The sequence below is a fragment of the Epargyreus clarus genome, unplaced genomic scaffold (assembly GCF_041222505.1).
Source record: "Epargyreus clarus isolate Ecla_fem2 unplaced genomic scaffold, WU_Ecla_fem_2.2 ptg000017l, whole genome shotgun sequence".
NCBI classification, from domain to species: domain Eukaryota; kingdom Metazoa; phylum Arthropoda; class Insecta; order Lepidoptera; family Hesperiidae; genus Epargyreus; species Epargyreus clarus.
The window spans coordinates 10,506,960-10,526,928 of record NW_027332225.1 but is presented as its reverse complement, the minus strand read 5'-3'; the positions used below and the strand labels follow the sequence as shown (position 1 = coordinate 10,526,928).

General features: G+C 38.2%; 1 protein-coding gene across 1 annotated transcript; it reads left to right on the top strand.

Moving 5' to 3' along the window:
- The first annotated feature begins 8,715 nt into the window (after positions 1-8,715).
- LOC140748901 (uncharacterized) lies at positions 8,716-17,519 on the top strand. Its single transcript, XM_073081812.1, has 2 exons — positions 8,716-8,762; positions 12,833-17,519. The coding sequence occupies exons 1-2, from the start codon at positions 8,756-8,758 to the stop codon at positions 17,401-17,403; spliced, it is 4,578 nt and encodes a 1,525-aa protein (XP_072937913.1). The 5' UTR covers positions 8,716-8,755; the 3' UTR covers positions 17,404-17,519.
- The last annotated feature ends 2,450 nt before the right edge of the window (positions 17,520-19,969 follow it).

Sequence of the window (19,969 nt, the reverse complement as noted above, 5' to 3'; positions counted from 1 at the left end):
GATTCCGCCTGACGTGTGCGCAATCACGTTCCGTTTCACACATTCGATCGCATTGCGATTTACCGCCAAATAAATACATTTGACGAGACAATACATTGTAAACATTTACTTTTGTTATGTTAGTCAATATGTGTAAATAGTCTACGAAATTCATTGACGTGATTTAGTCCTTGTATACAACAATCATTCCTTAATAAATATGCATGATAGTTGCACAGAAACTGTAATGTAATAAATTGACAAGATACTTCTTCACTCACAGGACTGCTATTATTTTATATCCCACTGCTGGGCTTGGGTCCCTCTTCACAACTAGGAGACGCTTGGAGCGTAGCAGTAGATAAATAAAGCGCATTACAATGCATAATTTGTATGCTTATGTTACCCTAATCTAATATAGAATATAGATACCTATATTAATTAATGACCATTCAATAGATATGTGACTATTTATAATCACGAATAATAAGTACTCGACTCCGGCGGAACCACCACCATACATATGATTGCCTTATACTGCAATCATATGTATGGTGGTGGTTCCGCCGGCGCCAGCACTGCTGTGGTCTGGTTTGCAAGGTGTGATAAGGCAGAGATACTTTTCCAAGGCATTCCAGTCCTCAGGGGTAGCGGCGCATCTGTGGCCGACTTCAGGTAGGAATCTAATCGCATTTAGGGTTGCATATAGAAGTCCATGTGTGGTATTAGCAGTGGCGTAACTACGTTGGGTGGCACCCGGTGCGGAAGTTGGTGGTGTCACCCCATCGAAAGTAAAAAGCAATAAATTTTATATGATAAAGGTCATGTATCATTTATTATTTATAATATTGAAGTAGTAACAAAACAATAATAACTAAAACAGAAAAGGAATTGTTATATAATTAAAATTTCTTCTTTCTAGCTTTGACAGCTGCAAACTCAGCAATAACCTCATCGAAATTTATATTTTGTATGGCCTCGTGTTCGATGGTTAATATACCAAGATTGCTAAGCCGCGATTGGGTCATTGTTGTCCGCAAATAGTTTTTTTATTAATTTTAATTTACTGAAACTTCTCTCACACGAATCTACGGACACGCAAACCGTCAAGAACAATTTCAGTGCAATTTGCAGATTTGGAAGAGACTCTGTAAAATCCCATTCTACAATAAACTTAAAAAAATCTAGAGACACCCAATCAGTAACCGTAACATTAGCGGCTTTTAAGTGTCTTCGCAGTCTTGGTATCTCCAAAAGTATTTCGGTTTCTGAGACCTCATCATAAAAATCTGTAAATTTAGATGTAAGTAATTTCAGTTCTTCAGTATTCGCCAAAAGCAAAGCATTAGTTTGTACGATCACGAACAATGAAGCTACATCTTGAAGAGACTTCGATCTTGTTTGGAGTTCAACTCTGAATCGATCAAGACATTCTAACATATCTTTTTGAAGTTCCTCTTTCAATGTGAGTCCTGCTTCGCTGGTCATCTCACCAACCATCCGTTTTTTACGCCGAAGTCGTTTTTCTGTTGGAATATCGTAGTCTTCTGATTTTTTTTGTTGCAATATCTATTGCCTCTTCCACAATGTGATCCCCTTTTTCTTCGATATAAAAACGAAGTGCCTCTATTTTTGTAGCAGTTTCGTCAACAGTCAAGCCTTTACTTTGCAATGCAATATGTGCAGCATTTATTTCCCGAAGAACATCATACCAGAAGAAAAGATAACATAAAAAAATGTAATTGCACACAACAGGCTTTGTCAACACATTAGGTTTTGTGCAACACCTCTGGTGTCTACATTTTGTAGTCCATCACATAACTCCTCAATTGCGTCTACAAGTCCTTCAAAATTCTCTGCTAGTGCTTTTACTGCATGGTAATGAGCACTTCAACGCGTTGTTGAGAGTCTTTTAACTGATAATTTGCTGTGTTTCATAAGCACTTCCCAACGGCTACTGGAGGCGGAAAAAAAAAGAAAAAATCGTCTCTACCGTTCCAAAAAATGTGACGCATGATACATTTTGGGCAAACGAATGCTGACCACACAAATTAATCGAGTGATTAACACAACCAATAAAAATTGCTTCCTCCAATTTCATGATGTGTTCTTTCAACACTACATCAGACTTTGACAATAGTTTTACTAATTCCAAAAAAATGCCTTTATTTTTAGAGTCTTGTCCTTCATCATGTCCACGAAACGCCAAGTTTTGTTTAGCCAGAAATAAAGTTATATCCAGTAATCTAGTCAGAAGATGCTTCCACTTCTGTTTTTCTGTGTCCATCAATTGCAAAGCTGCATCATCTATTATTTTATTCAATTTTAGACTCATTTCTAAAGTTTTCCATTTATCAAGATTTTCTAGATGTTCATTTGAACATTCGTGATCAGCACCACTTTTGAAATCCAGTCGTAAATGTCCCACATTGGTATTATTTGCCATAGCAAATAAACGACAGCAGAAACAGTACAGGTTATTAGAGGTGAAGGAATAAACCATCCATGACCGTAGGATTTTTTCACCATTAGGCACAATTTTATAAAACCAATCTTTTGAGACATGACGAGCGTCACCTTTTATTTTGGTTCCGTGTCTAGAAACAGTGGCAAATGGTCCTTCTTTGTTTTGGAAATATTCACTTGCTTTTTTTAATTATTTCAATGCGAACATTGTAAGGAACAGGAATACTCCATTCTGACAAATCATTCAATTGAGAAAATGGTTCATTGGTTCATTAGTACTACTACTATTATTTTCAGTATCTTCTTCGTTTGTGTTAATTAATTCTGTACGGTCAATGTTGCTTCCTGAAGATGAGCTGATATTATCTAAATTATCTCTTGCAATTGCATCAAGGTGAAAATCAGTTTCTCTTGATGAACCTGGGCTGTCATCAGTTTTTGTAACATGCCTAAAAATCGATCCAGACATACTCAGAGCCACATCCAATCTAGCCTGTTTGGCTTTACTTTGCTGAAATCCACTTTTTCTTTTGGATGTATGCACTCCTCGGGGCATTTTTCACTTGATGTTTTTTTCTTACACTAAAATAAAAAGCCAGTTGTTATGGTCTATAATGTGAGAGTATTTTCTCATAAACTAGTTGCGCAATATGAAACGAATTTACTAAAAATTTAATTTAAAAAATTAGAAATTAATAAAATAGACTAATTTGTAAAATTATTTGAATAAAAGATTAGTAAATTACTTTATGGTGCCAGTCCATACGTTCTCACGCAAAAATGACTGATATGACCTTAGGCATTTCTGCATAACCCTATAGGTTTCGTCCATAGAAATACTAGGAAATTAATCTTATTATAAAGTTATCTTATCTGTAAAATATTCGATATGAATCTTAATTTAATTATAAAATTATCAAACCTGTGAAATATTAGATTTGAACCAATCAATCTTATTAATCTTCACAAAACAGGATTTAAGTTTCTAAAACATATTTTTGTCTTTTTTATTATTTATCACTATAGAATAATACACGTTTAACAATTCACGCCAACCAAACACAACAAACTTCACGAAACAAATGAGAAACGTTGCAATTGAGACGTCCAAGATCGCGAGTATGGTACAGGGAATCCTCCACGACAGCGTCAGGCTCTTTTGCGGGAATCCCCGAAAAAGAACTTATTGTGCTAGCGACTTTTTTTGTTTATACATTGTTTTTAAAGTTGAGACCGGGTGGGTGTCACCCACAAAAAAGGTGACACCCGGTGCGGACCGCCCCCGCCGCCCCCTCTTTGCTACGCCACTGGGTATTACCCACCTACCATCAGGTAGACTGCATGTTTGCTTGCTAAATTTACATTATATAAAAATGCGTGACTACCATAAAGCTAGATGTAAAATTGCCCCACTGTATGTACTGGATGTAAAACAAAATTTGTATAAACACTATACTTACATATTAGCAATACATCTACATATGTATAAAAATGAACCTATTAATAAAACGAATTATATAAGATCATGCATAAAATATAATATTTAAATACCTCACTTTATTAAAATTTCTACTTACATAAAATTGCTCTTACAATATTTACAGGAGCCACGTTAATATTGTTCATGCATGTGAATATTATCATGTTACCAAATTATTTTATTTTGTGATTATACTTAGATACATTATTATATTTTTTAAATTCATGTTAAGTATGATATATTTCCCTATTATTTTTTTTTTAATAGAAAAAGACCGAGTAAACTGTCTACATAACTACTACCCATGCTAAAGGGAGGGCAACCGGGGCGGTAGCCCCGGGGCCTCCACAAAAGAGGGGCCCCCACAATAGAGACGTCAGTTTTTTTTATTAATTCCGACTAAGTAGTAAACACTAGTAAAAAAAATATCTTTTTCTTTGATATTTTTGTGTTTCTCCTTTACCGTAATTTAAACCAAAACGCACCAGTGGCATTAAACAGAACTAGAATTTCCAAGGCTTTTTAAAATTGATATATGAAATTATGTCAGTACAATAGGTAGAGCTGTAATAGTCAAAACAAAACTTATCATAAAGTCTTTAGGGTATCCACCCTATAAAGATATTATATATTCGTATTACATCATAACATAGGTATATATGTCACGCTTTCATTTTTTAAACTTCCATTTAATCATTTTACGAAATCTTTCGAAACTTATAAAATTATACAACTGATTTTCTATATAACAATGTTTGATTATAATTAATGATTTTACGTGTTTAACTGTTATACTGAAGTCCTCATTATAATATCAGCGTAAGCCATAGCAAATAGTGACCGCATCCTTACTTTTATACAGTGTCCATTTCCAGTAATTCAGTATGTCCCATGTAGAGCGCTCATACAAAGGGAGAGCATACAGACAGAGTACTTTGCGGATCTCTATAGATCTATTATTAATTCTATCACAAGGCAATATTTACGCTGCTGTCTTCAATTTGGGTCTAATAAGTCAAAGGGCAAGATACACAAAACTGCTTGTATAGATTATGATGCAACATTGTGCGATGTCGAGATGAACGATGGTTAGTAATTCTTAATTTTGACGGCACGTAAAGCCGTCAATCCCGGTTATTGCCTGACACCACTAACTTAACAATGTTGAAGGTCTCATGGAAAATTATATCTTTATACCAAATCCCATTTGAGAAGGCCTCCACGCCTCCTCCAGTAGTAATGAGAGACCATTGATAGACATTGAGACAGAGACCTAGACTCAGTGAGCCATAAAAAGAGTAGCAACCAAACCAAACATATAGGCACGGTACAAATATATAGATCCTTATACTGTGATATAGGGTACCTTGAGCAGTGATAGCTCTAGGTGTTGAAAATCCTGTCCCTGTAGTTCCGGGACTAGAATAGGGCTACGGTATCCCCTGCCTGTCGTAGAAGGCGACTAAAAGGGGGCTTCCGGGGTTGCGGGCGGCAAGAGTGGGAGCTCGAACCGTCCAGCTAGCGACCCCGGGAAGGACGGCGGTATGTGTGGTCGCATACCGTCGTAAACACTACATGGTGTGGGAGGAGCGAAAACTGCTCCCCCAGGGTAGAGCTCGATCGGGGCATCGCGCTTGGAGGGCTCCGGTTGTGTTCCGTCGGAGATCCCGGAGTTCTCCAACAAGCGTTGAGGACGGCCACCGGGGGGGTTTTAGTGCGGTAAAAATCCCACATAACTCGGCGTCGCTCCCACGTCGTCGGGTTCCTTTTGAAGGTTTCCCCCTCGCGAAAGAAAAAAAAAAAAGGTGTTGAAAATCAATCGGGGGTTCGAGATCCGAATCTAAGGCACCTTTAATTTTTGAAACGTACGTACGTACATTTATCATCAATAATCGTTTTTTGGTGATAAATGTACGTACTAGTATCCGCACCTAGCCAACGCGGTGGACTATATACCAACTCGCTGGTCAAGTACAGTGGGATAACAACCCGTGATAACTTTTTTTAGAACTGCAGCTTTTCTAATGATGATTTGCTACACTGTTAAGGCAAGTTATAATTAATAACTTATAAGAGGTGCGATTCAATCCAAGTAGTTCACAATACTCAGAGCTCCCAATTATGACGGCAAATTGTTAACTACTAGGCTATTACTATTCACGGGTGTCAACCCAGTTTCAACAAAGTCGGAAAGTTTCTATAATCTTTGTTGGAATCATACGATATTTGTTAATGGACCGTGCTATCCGATACATAATTGATTTCTAGAGAACCCGATTATCTTGTAGATATGAATATAATCCAAATTGATGTATAAATATAATAATGATCTTTCTTGTGAAAAAAACGAATGTTGTTGTTCTGTAAAATAGAGATTTTATTATAAAAAACGTTAAATGTCGTTTTATAATAATGATCTTTCTTGTGGAAAAAAACGAATGTTGTTGTTCTGTAAAATAGAGATTTTATTATAAAAAACGTTAAATGTCGTTTTATAATAATGATCTTTCTTGTGGAAAAAAACGAATGTTGTTGTTCTGTAAAATAGAGATTTTATTATATTAATCTATATTCTATGTACTAAATCTATATTCTAATAATAATAATCTATAATCTATATTCTATGTAATAAAATTAAAATGATATAAATGAATAAATAAATAAACAAACCTGTAAAATAGAGAAACGACATTTAACGTTTTTTATTCCACTAAAACATATTTTTTTTCCTTTTTATGGCTTTGGCGTATGGACGCTCTGCCAATCCTGATATACCTGATATGCAGGATAGGGGGATGTATTTTAGAAGCTTCAAGATATGACATGCAACTTTGGGCCATTGTCAGCTTAATCCTTTTTGTCTTTCAAATTCTGGGCAACATTTATAGCAAAGTGAGATCCTGAACATGAACAGCAGTATGCATTAATTTCAATGACACTACAAGTGTCTCCTGTATGTTCCTGACCGCATTTACAGCAACGTGGTTTAGATCTACAATGCACCTTAGTATGACCATATTTACAACAATTATAACATTGTATAGTTGGATAGATATATAGTTCCACACGAACTATATATCTATTCAACTATAGCACATGAAAATTCTCTTAGGTAATATCTGTCCATCGAAGGTCAGTACTACAGATTGAGAGGGTTTCCATTCAGGTGATCCTTCAACAATTACCTTATAATTCAGCCTACGCATATTTATAACTTCACCATAACCAATTGGTACCGATATATTCGACTTAATTTCTTCTTCAGACCATTCTGAGGGAACACCTTTTACTATGCCGACTCTCGTAACATTAAATGATGGAATAAAAGCTTTAACTTGTTTTGTTCTAAAAGGGTCAAATTTATTAGCATCTTCATAGTTGGTAAATGCCATACTTATTCTATTGCGACCTATTCTTTTAAGACTGCCATTAACAATATTTTTAATCACATTATTATTTTTTTTTGAGGAAATTACCAAATGTAATAGGGTGGAGTGTGGCGCCGTCAGACAAAGATTGTGTTACTTTTTGGACATGTACAAGGAAAGGAGCATTATCTGTTTCAATATAATAACGAATGCGCCTAGTTGGTTCTGTACTAACTGTATCCTGGGTATTAGATACTTCCAAATTTGAGGTGTTACATACATCTGCGGGTGATGATTTCAATGGAGGAGAGCTAATATCAACTTTTTTATGGGCTCTATGTATTTTCTTTTCATTTCCACTAGATTCCTCACTTAAGCACATGCAGCTACGATTTGAATTATTATGGTGTTTTGATTTATCGGTCCTTTTCTTTTTATTGCAGTTTTTACAAAATTTGCGCGCAGCTTCAACACGTTTCCTTTCAGACCTATCAGTGTCCATACTGGATTCGTTCTGTATTACAATATTAGCTCCGATCTGGGGGATTTCAGGTCCCCCAGGATCGAAGGTACCATCCTCCGCCATAAAATATTTTAAAAGACTTACCCAAGTGAGATATTTACAAAACTATATATAATAAGATAAACTAATAAAAATATATTTACAATACACTATTTAACTGATCTTTAAACTACTAAAAAATAAATTAAATGGATAAAAATCTCAAAAAAGGCGCCCGCCAAGTTGAACGTTTCCCGCGCTTACCCTAAAACATTTTTCTATTTAAATTTATGTGACATTGAATTAAACGTCACAAATAAATAGACAATAGAAAAAAAAGTTCATAGAGAAAAATAATAAATTAAAATAAACTTTTTCTTTACATAAATATTTTCCTATAAATTGGTGAAATCCATGATGAGACTGAAATAAAATGAAGCCAAAAAAAGACCTGCCCACTAAACAACACAAATAAGTGAGCGAACCGCGAGCGCATTGACACACAAATGCACGTTTTTCATTTTGCTTCTTCGTAACATATCTTTAGTTTATATCAATGCGCTACCATACAATTACTATGGGAGACAAAAAACCGCGCTTTAAACAAGCCGCGGTCAAAATGTAACAATAAATCAGTCGCCTGAAAAAGTCACTAGTGCGTGCACTTGTATAGAAAGCAATATGTTTTATGTTTTTGCGGTTTCAGTCTTGCGGTTAAACGCGCGTTCAATCGCAGTGCTGTCTCAGCCTTAAAGTTATTTTTTTTTTAGATTAAAACAGCAAGATTTGTTATCAACCATTTTAGCAATGTTATCTCTGAAAATCAATGTATTCAAAGAAATCAGATTGATAATAATACTTGTGCGTAATATAAATAGGTGTAACTGACCACTGTCAGTAGTGCTTACTCAGTAATCATTGCAAGTGCATTATCAGCGAACAACAAAAGAAAGGCATATTATGAGAGGTAATTCGTTATTTACTTTACTACTAGGACTATTCATTATTTACTCCTAACTAAGAGGATAGTTAACCGTGGTGTCCAAGTGCGGATTGATAGTTTCATACATCCTTGAGAACATTTTATTACGAGCTCTCGAGCGTGTAGATTTCCTCACCAGGTTTTCCGACGTCGTTTAAGCAAGATATTCTAATTTCTATTATACAGATACATTTGAATAATATGAGAGGTTTGTCTGGTTTACACTTTGAAATCCCCAATTTCCCATTGGAGAAGCCGAGTTTCAAAACACTCAGCTATTAAAGCTCTTTAAAGGTATCACTTAATCCTCATTAAATTATTCGTGGGGAACACCAGTATCGCAAAAGCAAAAGATAATCAGTGCTTTTATCAGTATCCATTAAGATTGTAGAGTTAAATCTATCATCAACTCTTAAAATTTTCTGCTAAGGATTTTGCATAAATTTGATATTGAGATCTGGTAAAATTATGATCATACATGTACGTTCGATCAATATTTACACATAAGTTATTCAGATATAACTATATCTTTTTTGTCAAAATCTATATTCGGCTTTAAAAATTACCGTTTTGTGACTTTTTTGGACAATTTGAAATATTGTACTTAATACGTATACAACGTTTAATATATATGAGTGTATTAACTTTACCATTGAAATATTCACATACAAAATAATAGGCAAATCTCTATATGTGATTATTAGAAAATAAGTGCAAGTCAGCACAGTGTTAGGCACTGCTGTGTTCCGGTTTGAAGGGTGTGGTAAGGGAGACCGACTTTTCCGAGGCGTTCCAGCTTAGTCCTCAGGGGTAGCGGCGCATCTGTGGCCGACCTCAGGTATATCTAATCCTATCTGGGGTTGATTACAGATGTCCATGGGCGGCAGTAGCCACTTACCATCAGATGGACTGTATGCTCGTCTGCTACCCTTATATTATAAAAAAAAATTACACTCTACGCTTATCCACATGCCGGATTAGTAGACTTTACGGCATTTTCGAATGCTGTTTATTCTTAGAATAATGTCATGCATAATATAAGTTAATCATGCTTTATTTAGCCTTTAAGCATATTATATGTATTTTTTATCTTCAAAGAGCTGTTTGTGCCTGTGATTTGGCGCTCAGACCCTTAATTTGAGAATGAAATCGAGAATAAAAATCTCGTGGCGATTGAGTCTTCTAGCTACCCCAGGACTCATTCCTGAATCCGCTTCTATTTTTATTTTCCATTAATTATGAATGTAACATGTTAAATATCGTAAGGATGCAGGTGAATACCTGAGAAATCTTAAAAAAAAGTAGGTGAAGTCTATTAATACGCACTTGGCCGGCGCCGCGGTAGACTATGGTCTAATCCTTCTCATTCTGAGAGGAGACCCGTGCAAAGAGGTGAGACAGCAATGGGTTGGTGATGATTAATTATGTATGAAGTGTAAATTAATTATATCCTGAGAACATTATTATCCGATGTATTTTTGAATGTATGAATGTCTCATTCTTGGGCACGCCCTACAGCTAACTTGGCTTGATAGTTTTTAACGTGAGATGTCTCTTTGTGATAATTGTCTAATACTTGGTGTTGAAAGCAAGAGATCTCATATAATAAATAACGTATATCTCGGTATAATACACTTAATTCTGTAGCTTTAAGTGTCAAAAAGATAAGACAAATAATGGATTGATCTTAACGCCTGGCTTATTTCATACAGCCGTTTGCACCACCTCATAGTCTTTGCAGGTTAGTGCAACTAAAATGGCATAATAACTTCCTAATGAAGTTATCATCATGGTCACCGAAGATACTTTACTGTGCCACTCACTACTCGACTAAAGCTTTTCTCAACATTTGACCGTAATTTATCACATTACTATTCTATCTCGTATATATTGACTTCGATCACGATCATTTACTTCAGCTCAATATCATCATCTTCATGGCTATTGTGAAAATGGCCATTGAGAGTGTTATTTTTAATCATTTCTCTGCACTTATCTAGATGAAAGTGAGTTTTTTTATTTTTAGCAATTGTTATTGCTAAAAATAAAAAACTTCGTGGGAATGTGGAAATGTGGGAATGTGGGCGACGATTCCCACGAGCGTCAGCTACGACCTTTATATTCTTTTGCTCTATCCTTTCCTCTACACCATTCAGGTTTCCTTTCTAATTCCTTTGCCATCCATGCTGCTCGTATCTGGAACGCCCTTCCTTGTAATCTTAAAAAACTTCTGAACCGGCAGACATTTAAATCAAAAGTCACAGAATTCTATCTATAACAACATCTAGAGAATTAATTTAGTATTATCTATATATTATTATTATATTTGTTTAATTTATTCTCTACTATTGTCTTTATTCATTTTTGACATTTACACGCTTAAATGTTTTAACTAAAATAAATTAAAGTAATATAAAAAAATAATAAGTAATAATATAACTTTATTTTAAATTAAATATAAAAAGCTACATCTAAATTGCTGTCCCTGGGATGACTTCCCAGAATGCTGGCAACATTCCCAACATTCTCTACTATTTATGCACTTATGTGTTTATTTTATCACCATTTATATATACATATATGTATACAATATTATTAGTATATTGAATTTACTCTTTAGTAATAAATTTGGTTTTGCTAGTGCCGTCCTCGCTGATCTCTGCTTAACCTAAAGGTTGACTGGTAGAGAACGCTTATAGCATTAAGTCCGCCTTTGTATCATATTCTAGGTATAAGAAGATTAAATAAATAAATAAATAAAGTCATTCCTGAAGTGACGAAGATGTGTCACCTAGTGATTCAGATACAGGTACTCACTAATCAGGCATATACACGTATCGTTTAATCGGAATATAATCAACGAATGCAATCTTGATAACAAATTGAACGACTCATGCTATTAAAAATCTTAAATACGTAAATATACGGGTATTTCTTGTAGTTGTTGATAAGGTCATCTATAGATTAATGGATTAAATTATTTGATATAATTAATATACATATTTTTTTTTTTTTTATAATATAAGAGTAGCAGACGAGCATGCAGTCCACCTGATGGTAAGTGGCTACTGCCGCCCATGGACATCTGTAATCAACCCCAGATAGGATTAGATATTCCTACCTGAGGTCGGCCACAGATGCGCCGCTACCCCTGAGGACTAAGTTGGAACGCCTCGGAAAAGTCTGTCTCCCTTACCACACCCTTCAAACCGGAACACAGCAGCGCTTAACACTGCTGTTATTAGGTAGAAATAGGTGAGGCGGTGGTGCCGCCGGTCGAACCACAAAGGGTTCTACCACCTTCGAAATTTATTCATATTACATTAACATTTATTGACATTTATTGTTGACATTTATTAAAAGAATTGTTTATAAATTATAATAATCAGAATATTATTATTATGAATATTTTATTTATACATTATGCATGGCTGTGTGAGTGCTTATTCACTGCAATCCAAATTAGCTAGTTATCTGTTTCTCACTCACATAGGTAAATAGAAGTTCCACTGTTTAGAATAACACTATTTAGCTGTTCAGTATATATAACGGAATAAAAACCTTTTTGTTGGGTATATCGCTCGTCGGTCGCTCAAACAACTTGACGAGCCAACAGTAGTGGTTTTAGTAGCTTACCCAACTGTCACTCATGTGATACTAGCGAATTATCGGCTAGCTTAAAGCTCAACAATAATTGAGCAATTTAATGTACAACTTCTTTGAATTGATGTTCCATAAAGCTGCATCTTTGTACAACCGTTTTTTAACACATTTGTATGTAGTCATGTACCTATCCGAATGAAACGGTCGGATAGCATCTACTATCTGTTATCAATTCATCGATAAAAGTGATAAAATCTCAATGATGATTAATTTTGATATAATGTGTACGTATGTACGTTTCCTGTTAGATCATTATTATTAATATCTAATTAAAACATGAAAACTGCGATCAATTCTATGTAGTAATGAGTTCAATGGGCCATTTTTCAAATTACTCGTAAATATTATATTTTAACATCAACTAATTTCTTTTTTTTTTCTGACATTTTCAGGCGCAGCAATCATTCTGATCTGCGCGGCAGGAGTTGTCCTCGGAAATGGAGCGCGTTTAAAAAGTAAAGTGTGCCCAGAAGACCACACTATCGACAGATTGTTTCCACATGAAAGCTGTAATAAATTCTACCAATGCGCAAGCGGGTACTTAGTTACTCGTAAATGTGCAGATAACTTACATTTCAACGTTGAGACGCAGCAATGTGACTGGCCGGATCGCGTGGCATGCGAGGATAGGATCACTGACAATGATAAATCAGGCGAAATTATTGACGACGGGAAACCAGAAGATAACTCTGGTGATAACAATAGCGGAGGAAACGATGATCCCAGTAAAGCTCCCACACTATGTGCTGCTGAAGGCTCTGATGGAATTCTTGTCGCCCATGAGCACTGCAACAAATTTTACAAATGTTTCACAGGATTTCCATTAGTATTTAGATGCCCTTCGAACCTCCTATACAACCCGCGCACGGAGCAGTGTGATTGGCCAGAAAATGTAGTCTGTGGTAACAGAATTATTCCTGACGGCGATGGTGATAATGGCGGCGGTGGCGGCGGTGGTGGCGGTGATAACAATAATGGAGGAAACGACGATCCCAGTAAAGCTCCCACAATATGTGCTGCTGAAGGCTCTGATGGAATTCTTATAGCTCACGAGCACTGCAACAAGTTTTACAAATGCTTTGAGGGTCGCCCAGTAGCCTTTCCGTGCCCTTTAAACCTTCTATACAACCCGCGCACGGAGCAGTGTGATTGGCCAGAAAATGTAGTCTGTGGTAACAGAATTATTCCTGACGGCGATGGTGATAATGGCGGCGGTGGCGGCGGTGGTGGCGGTGATAACAATAATGGAGGAAACGACGATCCCAGTAAAGCTCCCACAATATGTGCTGCTGAAGGCTCTGATGGAATTCTTATAGCTCACGAGCACTGCAACAAGTTTTACAAATGCTTTGAGGGTCGCCCAGCAGCCTTTCCGTGCCCTTCAAACCTTCTATACAACCCGCGCACGGAGCAGTGTGATTGGCCAGAAAATGTAGTCTGTGGTAACAGAATTATTCCTGACGGCGATGGTGATAATGACGGCGGTGGCGGCGGTGGTGGCAGTGATAACAATAATGGAGGAAACGACGATCCCAGTAAAGCTCCCACAATATGTGCTGCTGAAGGCTCTGATGGAATTCTTATAGCTCACGAGCACTGCAACAAGTTTTACAAATGCTTTGAGGGTCGCCCAGCAGCCTTTCCGTGCCCTTCAAACCTTCTATACAACCCGCGCACGGAGCAGTGTGATTGGCCAGAAAATGTAGTCTGTGGTAACAGAATTATTCCTGACGGCGATGGTGATAATGGCGGCGGTGGCGGCGGTGGTGGCGGTGATAACAATAATGGAGGAAACGACGATCCCAGTAAAGCTCCCACAATATGTGCTGCTGAAGGCTCTGATGGAATTCTTATAGCTCACGAGCACTGCAACAAGTTTTACAAATGCTTTGAGGGTCGCCCAGCAGCCTTTCCGTGCCCTTCAAACCTTCTATACAACCCGCGCACGGAGCAGTGTGATTGGCCAGAAAATGTAGTCTGTGGTAACAGAATTATTCCTGACGGCGATGGTGATAATGGCGGCGGTGGCGGCGGTGGTGGCGGTGATAACAATAATGGAGGAAACGACGATCCCAGTAAAGCTCCCACAATATGTGCTGCTGAAGGCTCTGATGGAATTCTTATAGCTCACGAGCACTGCAACAAGTTTTACAAATGCTTTGAGGGTCGCCCAGCAGCCTTTCCGTGCCCTTCAAACCTTCTATACAACCCGCGCACGGAGCAGTGTGATTGGCCAGAAAATGTAGTCTGTGGTAACAGAATTATTCCTGACGGCGATGGTGATAATGGCGGCGGTGGCGGCGGTGGTGGCGGTGATAACAATAATGGAGGAAACGACGATCCCAGTAAAGCTCCCACAATATGTGCTGCTGAAGGCTCTGATGGAATTCTTATAGCTCACGAGCACTGCAACAAGTTTTACAAATGCTTTGAGGGTCGCCCAGTAGCCTTTCCGTGCCCTTTAAACCTTCTATACAACCCGCGCACGGAGCAGTGTGATTGGCCAGAAAATGTAGTCTGTGGTAACAGAATTATTCCTGACGGCGATGGTGATAATGGCGGCGGTGGCGGCGGTGGTGGCGGTGATAACAATAATGGAGGAAACGACGATCCCAGTAAAGCTCCCACAATATGTGCTGCTGAAGGCTCTGATGGAATTCTTATAGCTCACGAGCACTGCAACAAGTTTTACAAATGCTTTGAGGGTCGCCCAGTAGCCTTTCCGTGCCCTTTAAACCTTCTATACAACCCGCGCACGGAGCAGTGTGATTGGCCAGAAAATGTAGTCTGTGGTAACAGAATTATTCCTGACGGCGATGGTGATAATGGCGGCGGTGGCGGCGGTGGTGGCGGTGATAACAATAATGGAGGAAACGACGATCCCAGTAAAGCTCCCACAATATGTGCTGCTGAAGGCTCTGATGGAATTCTTATAGCTCACGAGCACTGCAACAAGTTTTACAAATGCTTTGAGGGTCGCCCAGCAGCCTTTCCGTGCCCTTCAAACCTTCTATACAACCCGCGCACGGAGCAGTGTGATTGGCCAGAAAATGTAGTCTGTGGTAACAGAATTATTCCTGACGGCGATGGTGATAATGGCGGCGGTGGCGGCAGTGGTGGCGGTGATAACAATAATGGAGGAAACGACGATCCCAGTAAAGCTCCCACAATATGTGCTGCTGAAGGCTCTGATGGAATTCTTATAGCTCACGAGCACTGCAACAAGTTTTACAAATGCTTTGAGGGTCGCCCAGCAGCCTTTCCGTGCCCTTCAAACCTTCTATACAACCCGCGCACGGAGCAGTGTGATTGGCCAGAAAATGTAGTCTGTGGTAACAGAATTATTCCTGACGGCGATGGTGATAATGGCGGCGGTGGCGGCGGTGGTGGCGGTGATAACAATAATGGAGGAAACGACGATCCCAGTAAAGCTCCCACAATATGTGCTGCTGAAGGCTCTGATGGAATTCTCATAGCTCACGAGCACTGCAACAAGTTTTACAAATGCTTTGAGGGTCGCCCAGCAGCCTTTCCGTGCCCTTCAAACCTTCTATACAACCCGCGCACGGAGCAGTGTGATTGGCCAGAAAATGTAGTCTGTGGTAACAGAATTATTCCTGACGGCGATGGTGATAATGGCGGCGGTGGCGGCGGTGGTGGCGGTGATAACAATAATGGAGGAAACGACGATCCCAGTAAAGCTCCCACAATATGTGCTGCTGAAGGCTCTGATGGAATTCTCATAGCTCACGAGCACTGCAACAAGTTTTACAAATGCTTTGAGGGTCGCCCAGCAGCCTTTCCGTGCCCTTCAAACCTTCTATACAACCCGCGCACGGAGCAGTGTGATTGGCCAGAAAATGTAGTCTGTGGTAACAGAATTATTCCTGACAGCGATGGTGATAATGGCGGCGGTGGTGGCGGTGATAACAATAATGGAGGAAACGACGATCCCAGTAAAGCTCCCACAATATGTGCTGCTGAAGGCTCTGATGGAATTCTCATAGCTCACGAGCACTGCAACAAGTTTTACAAATGCTTTGAGGGTCGCCCAGCAGCCTTTCCGTGCCCTTCAAACCTTCTATACAACCCGCGCACGGAGCAGTGTGATTGGCCAGAAAATGTAGTCTGTGGTAACAGAATTATTCCTGACGGCGATGGTGATAATGGCGGCGGTGGCGGCGGTGGTGGCGGTGATAACAATAATGGAGGAAACGACGATCCCAGTAAAGCTCCCACAATATGTGCTGCTGAAGGCTCTGATGGAATTCTCATAGCTCACGAGCACTGCAACAAGTTTTACAAATGCTTTGAGGGTCGCCCAGCAGCCTTTCCGTGCCCTTCAAACCTTCTATACAACCCGCGCACGGAGCAGTGTGATTGGCCAGAAAATGTAGTCTGTGGTAACAGAATTATTCCTGACAGCGATGGTGATAATGGCGGCGGTGGTGGCGGTGATAACAATAATGGAGGAAACGACGATCCCAGTAAAGCTCCCACAATATGTGCTGCTGAAGGCTCTGATGGAATTCTTATAGCTCACGAGCACTGCAACAAGTTTTACAAATGCTTTGAGGGTCGCCCAGCAGCCTTTTCGTGCCCTTCAAACCTCCTGTACAACCCACGCAAGGAGCAATGTGATTGGCCAGAAAATGTAGTATGCGGTGACAGAATTATCCCTGATGCCGAAGATGTTAACGAAGATGATAATGCCGGGGGTGGCGGTGGATCAGATGGTGACGACAATAAAGGAAATGACGATCCTAGTGAGGCCCCTATTATCTGTGCAGCTGAAGGCTCTGATGGTATCCTTGTCGCTCATGAGCAATGCGACAAGTTTTACAAATGCTACACAGGATTTCCATTAGCTTTTAAGTGCCCATCAAATCTTATGTTCAATCCGCGCAAGGAGCAGTGCGATTGGTCAGAAAATGTAGAGTGCGGCGACAGATTGGTATTGTAATCTGTCTGTAAGCATTTAGAAGATCACCGATAATTCGTGTAACTAAAGACTGACATACACAGCGTTTAGTCAAGTGATAAAATGGATTATAATTTGAAATTGTTCGCACAGTTCTAAGTACACGAATGTTATTTTTGTAATTCTGTTTTTATATTTGAAAAAAGTTGAAAAGGAAAACTTGTAAAATTGTGTTTTATTTGTTATTCTAATTTGAATATATAAATAAAAATTATACGTATAACCCATTGACTATATTTTTTTATAAATTAATTATTGTAATTAAAATAATTTTGAATAATAACAGCCCCAACTGTCTATATGCTGACATACACAGATATTATTATTTAACTTTCTTATGTTAACACAAGTACAAATTTCTCACAGATACTTGGTATTCACCCACTTGATAACATTAAAACAATATAATATTATAATTAAAGATATGTCATGAAAATGACCAATAGAGAGCTATAAAATGTACAGGGTGGCGCAAAATTAATCACCCTATTTTGTTTTTGAATAACTTTTGTACTGATAAAAAAAGGGATTTTGAGTAATAGAAATCTTTACCAGGGCCTATAACTTTTTTTTGCCAATTAGAAAATATGATATCTGTCAGGTGTCTTCCACCATCGTTGACACAAATTTGCGCTTGATTTTCCACGACTTTCCTCAAGATTTTCACCGATAACACTTCGCGGTCCATTCAAATTTTCTCCTTAAGAGCTGCGATTGTCTCAGGCTTGTTGCTGTTGTTGAGTCATTACATCCTCTTAAAGTCACTATCTGGTACGCCTTTCATGCAGGAGGAGTGATAACCGTATTCTTTTGAGGACGCCATCAGCAATACAGTGTCTGTTAATGGCGAACGCTGCAGGGTCATGATAAACGATTTTTTTCTACCGGAATTGGATGATCAGGGCTTGGTGAACATGTGGTTTTAACAAGATGGTGCAACCGCACACACAGCACGCGCCACAGAGGATATTGTGAAGGAAACGTTTCTTGGTCGCGTAATCTCCCGTTTAGGCAATTTGGCATGGCCAGCAAGTTCGCCCGATTTAACCATCCCTGACCTCTTTCTTTGGGATTACTTGAAGTCACGTGTCTATACCAGCAGCAGGCAGCTCTTAAGGAGAGTATGCGACTGGAAAGCAAAGTTTTACCGGCGGAAATCTTAAGGAAATTTGTGGAAAATATGGTAAAATTTGTAGCAAGGCTGGTGGAAGACACTTGACAGATATCATATTTTCTAATCAGCAAAAAAAAAGTTACAGCCCTGGTAAAGATTTCCATTACTCAAAATCACTTTTTTTTATTCAGTACAAAAGTTATTCAAAAACAAAATAGGGTGATTAATTTTGCGCCACCCTGTATTAATGTTTGAGTATTGAATATCTCGGAGCCAAATCGGAAAATATTTTAATTCATAATCGTAATTTCGGAGCAGAATTAAAAAGATTACGGATCTGCTACGAACTACGACCTACGCCCTCGCTACGACCCCGTTTTAGGGTTTCTGATTTCCCGGCATATTTTTCTTCCCGACCCACGGGATTTTCCGACCCCATTTTCCCAGGAATTCCCGGGAACTCGAGTAATTTTCAAAACATTATGAATTCTATGTCTCCAACCTTTTTGGTAATTGTTATAACTATTCCTAATTTAAATATGTGTGTAGCGAAAATACACAATTAAATTAAGGCTATGTGAACTTGGCACCTGACTTTGGAAAACTGAACTTTTTTTTATGATTCCTATAGCCTATGGTAAGTAGTTGTTTTTAGTAAAAAAATCGTTTGTAGTTGCCCCAAAAAAATTAGTGACCTTGAAAAAAATTTGAACCTGACATTGAAAAATCGAACTTTATTTTAATGATTCCAATAGACTATAGTGGGTAGTTCTTTGAAGTTACTTTCTTTCGATAAAAGTAACTCAGAAACACAATTAAAATACTTTGAAAAGTATCCCATCGAATGTCGATCGAATCTAAGGGAGATTCGATCGAGTCTTTAGGTCTTAGTCTAGAGTCTTTGTCGGAATCATACGACATTTGTTAATGGGTATGTAGATATGACGATCAAGATAAATTTATATATCAGAGATCTCTCGATGAATGTGCTATCACGTAGATAATTTATTTCGAGAGAACCTCATTATCTTGTAAATATGAATATAATCCAAACGGATGTATAAATATTTTCCTATAGATACAACGTCGTTGAAGATAAAAAGGGTTGATTCGTTGGAAAGATTTGAGAATTTTATTTACGAAAGCTGGTTACAATTTTTACCACGCTTTTATAAGCTCGACCTGTATGTATCTGGATATGTAACGGAATCTTTGTCCTCGATTTTTACTACATTTTTACCCACTTTGAACAGTCAGATTAATTAAAAATTTTGATCACGTATCAAACCGATGATAATACACGGTTTTAATAATTTTGTCCCATTCTCATTCGGATCGTCAGGATTAACGATTTTCCGTGTGCGACTGTAGCGTGGTTTTTAGTTTTTTGAACTATAACTTATTTATACATTAGTTTATTAATATGGGATATTT